We start from the raw sequence: 12,065 nt of genomic DNA on the forward strand, positions 1-12,065 counted from the left end.
GGCTTGGTCTGCTAAACGCGCCTATTGTAAACCCAGCATTATTTTTTTTTCAACATGTTGGTGCCTCTCTCCTACTTAACCTACTTAAGACTCTCTAGTAATACCGTCAATTCCAAGTGCCTTTCCAATAAATAGATAATAAGATAAGTTAAGAAATTAATAATGTTTGTTCTTGTCGTATTTACCGATGGAATACATTACATATGTAAAGCAAGAGATGTGGTCAGGCACAAAAATACATATATAACAAAATATAAATGTAAGAGATATATTTGTCGTGTCGTGCCTCGTCATGGTAATATTTAATTTTTATACTATTTGCAATTTTTATATTATATTTTTATATTATTTACAATTTTTATAATTGCAAATCATAATAACTAAATAATTATTGAACGAATACTGTTTTACATAACCTTTAAATGAATCGATTTTAATAAAAGTATTTATATATAAATATAAACACATATATGTAAATGTATTATGTATATAATAAGAAATTATAAACAATATAAACAAGTTAAATTCGGTATATATAAGTAGATTAAATTTTTCAGAAAAGAAATTTAGAAGATCTTATTACTCAATACATGTATAAAAAACTATTTTTTATTTACCAATTACATTCCTTATGAAACTTTTTTCTCGCTGTATTTTACAACCATTGGACATGATCGACCTTGTCCTTTTTGTTGTAAAATGTAGTAAGATGTTTGTATGTCTACAAAATAAGCTTTATTTGTTGATGTAGTGAAAGCTATGAATGCTATGTACAATTTTTTTACCTATGTAATGTTAATTTTATGTAATAGTATCTATTATGTAAAAATTATTTATCTATTTGATTATAGTTTTGTACACTTATATAATTATTTATTTTGTGTATATATACGTTACGTTACAGTACATTTGTCTGTCAAATATTTGTATATTAAAATCATATATCTATATAAACATTTATTACACATCTTTACAGAAAGTTTTGATGTACTTGATAGTATTAAAAAATCATTAGTCGCTGATGTACCTAAAATTATATTGCACCATATTTCACAACCAATGTGTTGTAAAACATCCTCACCTGCAAGTCAAAGCAATGGTAAGATTTTATTATATAATTTTTTATTACTGTCTTATATAAAAGAAAAAACAGATTATCAATATTTCTGTAATAAAATTGTATTTTTTTAAAAGATACATGTGTACAATATATATTATTCAACGTAATGTTAATGTGAAATATATGTATTTGCAATAATTAATATAATTAATATATCATTATAGAGAACACTCAGGAAATAATAACAAATCTTATAAGTTCAAATTCATCAGAATTAAATAATGGGAATCACATTGCTGATTGTAATGACAATATTGTGAACAATATAATAAAAGATAAAAGTACAACTGTAATTATAAATAATACGATACATGTATCAGATCATACAGACTGTATGTACGGTCAAAATGAAACAGATAATATTTTAATACGAGAAGAAATAGGATTAACGACAGAATCAGAGTGTCATATTACAACAGATAATGTACAGCATAATATCGAAAGTTTAAACGAAGGTTTGATACTAAATTTTATTAAAATCTATGATTATATAATATACATACGTGCCCGGGGTCCCGTAAAGCGCATATGCGCGCATTTATTTATAGCATACGTAACGTTTACTATAGAAAATGCGCACATATGCGCTTTACGGAACCTGGGGGCATGTGTCCGGAAAGTAATAAAAATGATTTTTTTTTACGCTCCCCAGGAGTGCTGCGTGGGAAAAGTGAGGGTCCAGTTAGTTGAGGAGGAATCTCAGATACACGGTCAGGGTCAGACCTTCCTCAGTTGAACCTGAGCTTTTTAAACGGTCGGCACGTTACACGGTATGCACTTTTGTTTTTCACTTTCGTCAGGGACGACAATGCAGAGGAGCATCGAGCAATGTTACGCAATTAAATTTTGCATAAAACGGAAAAACAGCTTCTCAGAAACGTTAGAAATGTTGAAGACAGGGTCGTCCGCGACGAGAGTGAAAAACAAAGGCACTTCTGTAACGTACTGACCGTTCAAAAGGCTCGGGCTCAACTGAGGAGAGTCCGACCGTATAACTACCTGAGATTCCCCCTCAACTACCTCGACCCCCACTTTCCTCACGCAGCTCTTCTGGAAAGCGCAAAAAAATAATTTTTATTACTTTCTAGACACACCATGTATAATATGTTGTACAATTTAATAATGTCTTTAATAATGTCTTTCTACTTATTATACTTATTATATATTATCTTTTGTTAGACATTGTACAAACAAATTCTGCAAACTTACTCTGGAATTGGAATGGAAATACATTACAAGTATACGAAGCCGATACTAATATATTACCATGTACTATGTCAAAGAATACTGCTGAGACTTATAGACGTGTTTCCACTGAAGGTAATATAATTTACTTAAAGAATTTTTATAATATTGGTTTTTGTAAATATGCAACTTATATTTCTTTTTAGAGAGTTTTTATCTTTATATTTAACAAACGGAACATCTTATTTGAATATTTCTGACTTTATATTTTACAAATAGAAATTAGCTAAGAATTAATTTAATATTTTAATATAATTATATAAAATAGGTAAAAAAAATAGTTTGTATATAACATTTTTTTATATTTTACGTACCTTCAATAAGTAATACAACATATTTTTTCTTTATTCAAGGTTTGTTTTATTGCAGTTTTAATACGTCATATTTTTCTCCAATTCTTTGGCTATAAAAATCAGTTTTTCAACATAGTCTGCATTGAATTCTGTGGCCTTACGCTACTTAGATATGAGAGCCTGTGTAGCTTTGCGGTACTATTCTACTGGTCTGTCTCTCAATCACTTTCTTACTTCGGCTGTGACTTCCTTGTTATTATTCTATCTCTTCCTACAAGTTGTATTTTTCAGAGAACCTAAGATATGAAAGCTGCAAGATACGAGCAATAAGTGGACTGTCATTCGTCACCTATCCTACAATCCTCTTGCACCTTTCAACTTTCATCTCTTTGGTCATCTCTAAAAGATCCTATCTGCAGAAAGAGATGGCAATAACAAAAAAAGTCATAGCTGAAATAAGAATGTGGTTGAGAGGTAGACCAGTAGAGTGATACCGCAAGGCTACACAGTCTCTCATGTCTAAATGGTGTAAAATCATAGAATTGAATGAAATCTATGTTAAAAAATTGATTTTTGTATAGAAAGAATTGAGGAAAAATATGACAAATTTATAACTGCAATCAAACAAACTTTGAATGAGAAAAAGAAGTGTTGTTTATTGAACGCCTCTCGTATAATTTAATAGTGATAAGTGTTTGTGTATTTTATTAAAACTATTGTGATAAATATCATTTGTTTTTCATGTAAAATGTATATTTTTTCCATTTCTTCTTTCCGTAACAGAAACTAAAAAAATATATATATCTATATAATATATGTACTTTAAATTTTTCCAGATTATCTTTGCAATGATACTAATTCACAAAACAACAGTTTAAAAAACGTGATTGATAAAGACTCTTTTTACATATCATCAAATAATTTGTCCGATGAAAGCATAATTCAAACTCAAATAAATCAGATAAGATCAGAAATAAAAAAAGATGTATCCACTAAAAAAGATACTAACTGTTCAATAAATGTATTCAGTAGTTTGGACATATCAACGTTAAATGGATCAGGTAAATGTGCTCGAAATAATCCAGAAACATTAGCTTTATATTTAATAAATGGAACATTTTATTTGAATATCTCCGATTTTATATTTGACAAATAGAAACAAACTAAGAATTAGTTTAACTCGTAATTAAGTTAAATCTTAATAAAACTAAAATAAGTGAGGAGAATAATTTGTATATAACATTTTATTTATATTTTATGAATAATTTAATATGATAACTGTTTATATATCTTATTATTGCCATTGTGATAAATATGATTATTTGCTGTTTATGTAAAATTTGTATTTTTTTATTTTCTCTTTCCATAAAAGAAATTGTGATATCTAATCTAATTTTTTTTATACTGTTGAGAAATATAAAGCATCAAAGCATAACATGATAAGATGATAACATGATAAAACAAAAACTGAGAAGTGTCCGTCGTTTATTACATATATTGAAACACATATTTCTAAATTACAGATTTTGCTTCCATTTATTTTCCACGATACAGCAATGCCTGCATTAAAGCAATTAAAACATTGGCAGGTTTATCTCTCTGTGGAAAATATTATAAAATTCCATTATTAGCATCATCACTTGGAAGTTTGATAAAAAACCTTGGAAGAATTTTAATTAATTGAAATATTAAAAAAGAAAACTATGATATATAAAATTAGTTGCTGAAGATTTACAACACATATTACTAAAACAATTTGAAACAATAAATCAAAATAAAAGACATAAAAGAATTGTTCTCCCTTCTAAATCGGATATTATTAGATTTTACCACTTTTTACAAGAAAAACGTCAAATAGCTTATAACGTTTTAAGAGAGGAATTTTCTTACGAAGTATGGCTTACACTCGCAAAAGTAACATTGACATCAGTACAAGTATTCAACCGTCGTAGAGCTGGAGAGATACAAAGAACACTCATTGAAGATTACAAGGCTTATGAAGAAATTAATTATGAAACAAATGAAACGTATAAAGCACTTTCAACATGTGCCGAAGAGATAGCTAAAAAATATGTACGTTTTACATTAAGTCTTAATGATTAAGAGGTAAACTTGGACGAACAGTACCAGTTCTATTGACGGGAGAATTGAGAGATTACTTTGATATGATGTTAAAGCATAGAATCGCTGCAAAAGTGTTTCTTTTTTTCTAAAGTAATAGCAAATATATCAAATATAAAATGTATGTTTTAATCTTATCTCCTATTTTTATCATATATGCATATTTTTATTATAGATTCAGATGATTTAGAACCTCTGAGAGAGTGGTTAGTTATTCAGATAATAATGCAGAAATGAACAAAATATAATAAATATGGATACAAATAAAAAAAGGAAAGATAGAAATTTTGTAAGTATGATTGTAATATATATGTTTATACGTTACACTATTCAAAAGTTTAGAAGCACTACTTTTTTCAGAAAAACAAAACAGTAGTGCTTATATTTCAAAAAAAAATGTTACATGAGAATATTTACTGTCTGATTTAACTGATTCAACAGTATTATTTGTTTCCAATTATCTTCCAAGGAAGTATTTCATTTAAAAAATTTTACTGAGTCAACATGCTACTATTTTGTTTTGAAGAAAGAACAAGTTTTCATGGTTTTATTAAAATATGTATAATAATTGTTGTGTAAATTATAATATAATTTTCATATTTATATTTTACTCCATGAAAACTTGTTCTTTCTTCATAATAGAACAATGGCATAGCATGATAATACCGTAAAGGCCATTGCACGTAAAATGTTTTGGTTGTAATCGTAAGGCCGTAAAAAAATAGACCAATCACAGTCGATTATTCTCTTCGCGCTTGAAGAATAATCAAGTGTGATTGGTCTATTTTCCTACGGCCTTATGATTACAACTAAAATTTTGTTACGTGCAATGATCTTTAATTTCTTTAAATAAAATACTCCCTCGGAAAATAATTAGAAACAAATAATACTGTGTTGTATAGTTAAAACAAACAGTATTGTTTCTTATATGACATTTTTAAATAAAAATATCATCACTTTTTTTTTAAAGTCCATCAGATGAGCTGACTAAAATTTAGGTTCCACTTGGCATCCACTTTAGACCCAATAAGACTCAACTTGTTTTTCTATAATAAAAACCCTAATTTTTTATTGTACCATCTTTTTTTACTAATTAATTTGAACAATTTTTGTCTGAAAAATTTTTTTATTTGCGTATTTGTGTAAACTTTTTGAGATTTTCAAAGAAAACTTGGTAACTTGTCCAATATTTAGCTTACGATATCTCGATAATTGGTTGTAGGAGGGAAAAGTAGTACAAAACTTTTTAAATTAATTTCGTCTCAAGAATGTGCTATTGCAATAGTTGTCTAGATTTTTTTAATATTTGTGTATACATGAAAGCTTCAAGATTGCATACACAAATGTTTAAAAAAAAATTGTACTATTGCAATATCATATTCTTGAGACAAAATCAGGCAAAAAAGTCCTGTACCACTTTTTCCTCGGATAAACAGTTATCGAGAATCGTAGGCTAAATATTAAAAAAGTTACCAAATTTTTCTTGAATATTTCAAAAAAAATATTACGCAAATAGAAAAATGTTTCAGACAAAAGTTATTCAAACTAATTAGTAGAGAAAGATATAATACAAAAAAGGATGTCTATATATTTAAAAAATTTGACTTCAGCTTTATTGGGCTTAACACTGGTACTGGACCCAAAATTTAATAAGATCGCCTAATGGCCTCTTTTAAATCCTCTAACTTTTATCTGAAAACTTTACCAATAAACCAATATTTTCTGAAATAATTGGCGGAAATGATTGGTACATGAAGTAAAAAAAAACACCATATATAATTTTACTGACGCATACAATTCTAAGGTTAAAATACTTCATATATTAAAAGTTGACGATAAACTTATGTTATAGTACAACAGAAAGTTAATTGTATTAAAAGTACTTAGATTGTACATAAACTAAGCACTACTTATTTATACTGTGATTTCTACATATTATTATCTGAAATATATGCTATATTACACAGGCTATACAAAAAATTATTTTATGCATGTAATTGTTTATATATTCCACATACATTAAAACATTATATTAATGTTAAAATTATCCTTTTTTATATTTTCAGTGTCTTATACTAATCGTACACGATAGACTGTAAGTGAAAAACGAGTCGTTCTTGATCCCTTTGGATATTATTTAGAAAAAAATGATGCAAAGTTACCTACACATAGTTTTCAGAATATTTTGTGCTTATAGATACATGCTATGTAAGATATATGTATTATAAAATAATAAATATAAAATTTATAACTGTTTCAATTATACTTACAATTTATAGTAACCTGTTTTTAATTCTCTTACTGTAATCATATGCTAATATGTATTATATTACGTACTTCCTAGAGATTTTCTAAACATGCCTAATATTGGTTTGCAAAGCATCAAAGTAAAGCACAATATAATTAAAGTATAGGGTAAAGTGCATATTTTGAATCAGATCCTAATTCGGATCAACGTCTTTCTAGCCGACTGTACCTATCACATATGGATTATTTTTCACTATCGTCTATAGCTATTCCTTATAGCTGTAGACAATAATAAAAAAAATCCACATATATGATGGGTACAGTCGGCTAGAAAGGCATTTAAAATTTGTTGATCCGAATTAAGATCTGATCTGAAAAATGCACTTTACCCTAACAGTATATAAATAAGGTATAATATAAACATAAAATCCAATTTTTTTATTTAATTACATTTTTTTAAATATAAAACATGATATCTCACTATCTACTACAATTTAATTAAAAATGCATTTTATTGTTTTATTAATATAATAAAAAATAATGTTTATGTTAAACTTGTATGTCATATGTCATATGTATCTTACATTTTTATTTTTAATTTAAAATATCTGTTTACTTCAATTGTTAAAACATGTAGAAATAGACACTATTTTAAATAACTTAGAAAAATCCGAAAGTCTTTTCAAAAGTGATGTACAGTCGTTGCTCCAACATACAGGTCAGAATGACGGGTTGCCCATTCGTGCAGAGGCCCATGATTGTTCACAGCTGCGTAGGCTTTGGCACATTATAATCACTCACATATAATATAATGCGTCAAAGTGAATGCAACTGTGAATAATCTTGCGCGCCTGCACGAATGGATAACCCATCATACTGACCGCAACAACCCTGTATGTCGCTGCAACCCTGTACATGAATTCATATGTAAACTGTGCTCTAACCGAGATTATTATCGGGGAGAGGGGCAATCGCGGTGTGCACGGCAGTTTTCAGTTTTTTTACTATCGCCTGATTCTTAAAAGTTAATTGTAATTAGCGATTATGGATCCTGCCCACAGGACGCGGAAATGCTTGCCGCGCGGCAAGAAGCGACGCGGTAGCCAATAAACTTTTGGTTCTTACGGAAAAGCGACACGTTGATTGGCTACTGCGTCGCTTCTTGCCGCGCGGCAAGCGTCCTGTGGGCAGAAGCATTAGCCAGCTTCCAAAGCATCGTCGTTTACGCCATCATTGTTACCTCGATAAGGGCCCGGACACACACTTCTGCACAACGCATAATGCGTAAGCATAAGAAAATTGATTGGTCCATACACATGTGCATAAGGAAATAGACCAATCAATTTTCTTATGCTTACGCATTATGCGTTGTGCAGAAGTGTGTGCTCCCCGCTTAAAGGCCATCGCACACAAAATTGTATAGGCTGCATAAGCATAGCATAAGACCGCTGGACCAATGAGCATCTTATGTAAATCGATATGGCGACTTTATGCTGGATGCTCATAGGTCTTATGCTATGCTTATGCTAAGCTTATGCTAAGCTATGCATTTTGTGTGCGATGGCCTTAATACGAGATGTATAATTGATGATGTTGTAAAACTATAGATGTACATAATAGACTGAGCATTCTCATTGGAGATCTTCCGGCAAGATCTGAAGGACAGAAAATATGCTTGCAGTGACGATTTCCTTTTCTAATTGTATCCTAACCTAAATGTTAGAAAAGGAAATCGTCACTGTAAGCATATCTTCTATCCTTCAGATCTAGCAGAGAAGCTCTCTAGTGGGAATGCTCAGTATATTATACATATACGTGTATAATATACTGAGTGTAAAACACATATAACTCCAATCACGCTAATTACAATATTTATCGTCGTTCTTTGATGTTATTTATTATACCTATGGTGGTTTGTAAGATATAAAAATTGAAGGGAAATGAGAAAACGCTAATAAACGGAACTACATAATTGCCAGCAGTAATGCTAAGACTTCATAGACGCGGAAACGCCGTGCGGTAGAGTGCGTTGACCAATCAGAAGGTTGCCGCAAGTCGCCTGCGGCAAAATCAAAATTTGTGATTGGTTAACGCACTCTGCCGCACGGCGTTTCCGCGTTTATGGGCCGGTATCACAGTCTCCGATTAACGTGATTCTCCGATTAAACTCACTCTGCATCTCTTTCTAACTATCCCCATTTAAAGTTTCACCCGCTTTTTCATCTAGGGAAGGACAATTTCACCACAATTTCACCAACGTCGATTAACTGTAACCTTCGATTAAACTCTTTGTCTCTTTCTAAGGGGGACAATTAGAAAGAGACGAAAAGCAAGTTTAATCAAAGGTTACAGTTAATCGACGTTTGTGAAACTGGGCCATAGCGTACAGACGGCGTCATTAATGCCTTCCTAGCTGTGTTCTGGGGATTTCTATAGTGCACGTTACATGTACTATGCTTCAGGTGGAAGGCATTATTGACGCCGTCTGTACAAAACATCTTTATAATATGAATGATAACTACGTGAATGAGTGTTCTTATGAGTGTTCTATATAGTTGCGCTTTTTCTGTTTTCTTGTTTTATCTCTTTCGTTTCTTTTTTTACCAAGTTTTAGAATACATATGTAACTTTAAATACAAACCGTGTCATTTTTTACCTTATGAAATCTTTTCCTTTTCCCATTTTTTCTTTTTGCCTTGTTAATGTTAAAATATTATTTCCTTCTACATACATTAACTAAATAGCAACGCATATTAAATCTTGTAACATGCATGTTAATAGTACAGTATCATTGTTTCCTTAATAGACAAATTCAATAAATGGGCGTTGATGATTCCATCACATAGTCTTCAATGGTATTGTCTCTGCTATTGAAATCTATGCTGTGATAAGACCATCAATGTTCAATGCTCATACAATACCACGTTGTTTAAAAGCAATAATAAGGCATTAAAATGTTGTGACAGTGTGAGGTTAGAAAATATGTCACATCGAGGTGCGTTCCGTTTCACGCATGATATGTATAATGATTTACTTATCTTCGTTTAACATTTATTACCCTTGATGTGTAATCACTATATTAATGATTACACAAATATGTACCTATTATATTCCAATAACATTTAGTATGAAATCGATTGATGTGATTGATCGATGATCGATAGATATTTTCTAACCTCACGCTTATTCCATTTCAATGCTTTAATATTGCTTTTACATCGTCTTTAAGAAAATTTGTCATCGTATTATGTATTTAATTGTAAATAATACGATGACAAATTTTCTAACCTCACGTAATGTCAAAAATTTTTTATGCTATATGTCAATGATCTACACTATGTCGTCAATCTATACAGTGTCGTTGAATTATCCGATTGATCATTACGGTCTGTTTGACGACAGTCGTCAAAATATACAATAGAACTGTAAAAACTTTGACGACCGTCGTCAAAATAGCCAGATGTCGTCAAAAGAGCCAATGCTTGCTAAAAACTGTCGTCAAAATAGCTGATTGACACATATATACATATACATATACATATACATATACATACATATATTAACACAAACGATTAATGCATTATAAGTGTATATACAATTTTCAATGACGTGTATTTAATTTGCTGTAGAAGACACCGACACGTGGCTCATTGGCGATTCTGGGTACCCACAGCAGCCGTGGTTGATGACTCCTATTGTCAATGCCCAACCAAATACGCCTGATAGCCGCTATACAGATGCTCTTGTTAAAGCACGTTGCTGTGTAGAAAGATGCATCGGAACTCTCAAATCTAGGTTTCGGTGTATCCTCAAAGAGCGAATGTTACGATACAGTCCTTTGTCGGTTGGAAGGATTATTGTTGCCTGTTCTGTGCTGCATAACATTTGCAATGGTGGACGCCTTGATGTTTTGAATGATATACGTCCCGAAAAAGTGCAAGAAAATAACGTACAAAAAAACATGCAGGAAGAAGATTTGGCAAGTGGCCAGCAGGCCAGACAAAGATTAATTAACTTGCATTTTCAATAAACAATATTATTTTTTAATCCATACAAAGAAAAAATATATATATGCATGTATACATATACATATATACGTATACAATCCCACAAATCTACATTTATTTTTCTATAAATGTTCTCATCTAAAAACAAAGAAAAATTTAATTTATGTATAAATCACCAATCACTAATAATATAAGTTAATGAAAACATTGAATCTTCAAGTTATTAAAGAAACCGATGTATTAATCGTATAAAAAATTTATCTCACATAAACAATAATATTTTCATGTAAATTTTGTAAAGTTTTCAGAATATACAAACGTAAAATTGTTTATAAAATTATAACTTTACCACAGCGGTTGTTATTTCCTTTAAGCTGTCTTCTTCTTCTTCTTCTTCCGCTTATTGGCACTTAAGGGGATCCTAAATACCGACAAAACAAAGCTCGTTCTTTAAAACGGCTTTATAGATCGCAAAATCCTTTTACAGGAGTAAAGTATAGGCACTAATGAAGAGTGGGAATGTAAAATAATTAGTAACAATTGAAAAAATGTAAAAATGCTGTCACCTCATTTTCTAATATAAACAGTTGTATAAGTAATATGTACGAAATTTAATGTTCCCACTCTTCAGAAGACGTGCACAAACAATAACGTACCTTTGAAATTGAGATTGAAAGCCTGGAATAATAATGAGAGCTTCGAAGAAATTATAACCTATCACCACAAGTTCCGATAAGTTGAGCTGTGAATGGCTGTCATTCGGTGCCGGGTGCCGCACCCGGAAAAAAAATGCATGATACGGTACTACAAACCTGACCATAGACTAATGAATTTCACTAGATCGCCCACTCCCTGCAGTCTATTGTCTATTGTCTATAATTTTCATGATGCCTGCGCTCGTGTTCCCCCTCTTTGATACTCGTCTGTAGAGCATATATAGTATTGTTTTGCCGCGATTATTTTCTCGCGGTCCCCGGCTATTCAGGAGGGTTGATTTTCTGAATAATTGCTTTCCCCTCGGAGGGGGAGCGT

General features: G+C 30.7%; 1 protein-coding gene and 1 long non-coding RNA gene across 7 annotated transcripts; one reads left to right on the forward strand and one right to left on the reverse strand.

Moving 5' to 3' along the window:
- The first annotated feature begins 33 nt into the window (after positions 1–33).
- LOC143896079 (uncharacterized) lies at positions 34–7,039 on the forward strand. 6 transcript variants are annotated; one of them, XM_077403630.1, is made up of 8 exons: positions 34–295; positions 977–1,099; positions 1,285–1,575; positions 2,300–2,440; positions 3,495–3,719; positions 4,533–4,731; positions 4,955–5,068; positions 6,846–7,039. In XM_077403630.1, the coding sequence occupies exons 1-6, from the start codon at positions 163–165 to the stop codon at positions 4,574–4,576; spliced, it is 957 nt and encodes a 318-aa protein (XP_077259756.1). In that variant the 5' UTR covers positions 34–162; the 3' UTR covers positions 4,577–4,731; positions 4,955–5,068; positions 6,846–7,039. The 6 variants fall into 6 exon arrangements, 4 of the variants coding, with proteins under 4 accessions (XP_077259756.1, XP_077259755.1, XP_077259754.1 ...); XM_077403628.1 differs by having other exon boundaries at positions 38–295; positions 4,182–4,872; XM_077403627.1 differs by having other exon boundaries at positions 38–295; positions 4,182–4,731.
- Positions 7,040–10,643: 3,604 nt separating this feature from the next.
- On the reverse strand, positions 10,644–12,060 carry LOC143896086 (uncharacterized). The gene is made up of 3 exons (XR_013256558.1): positions 11,690–12,060; positions 11,383–11,454; positions 10,644–10,900 (listed from the first exon to the last, which is right to left on the reverse strand). It is a non-coding gene; the product is annotated as an uncharacterized LOC143896086 (long non-coding RNA).
- Positions 12,061–12,065: the final 5 nt, after the last annotated feature.

The sequence above is a fragment of the Temnothorax americanus genome, unplaced genomic scaffold (genome assembly GCF_048541705.1).
Source record: "Temnothorax americanus isolate GAGA-0224 unplaced genomic scaffold, ASM4854170v1 Scaffold179, whole genome shotgun sequence".
Classification (NCBI taxonomy): Eukaryota; Metazoa; Arthropoda; class Insecta; order Hymenoptera; family Formicidae; genus Temnothorax; species Temnothorax americanus.

What these genes read in the sequence shown, in the direction of transcription:
- LOC143896079 (XM_077403628.1), top strand. Translation starts at nt 163, where the DNA reads ATGTTTGTTCTTGTCGTATTTACCGATGGAATACATTACATATGTAAA. An exon ending in TCGTGTCGTGCCTCGTCATG is followed by an intron (nt 296 to 976) that starts GTAATATTTAAT and finishes ACATCTTTACAG; the next exon opens with AAAGTTTTGATGTACTTGAT. An exon ending in ATCAACGTTAAATGGATCAG is followed by an intron (nt 3,720 to 4,181) that starts GTAAATGTGCTC and finishes TCTAAATTACAG; the next exon opens with ATTTTGCTTCCATTTATTTT.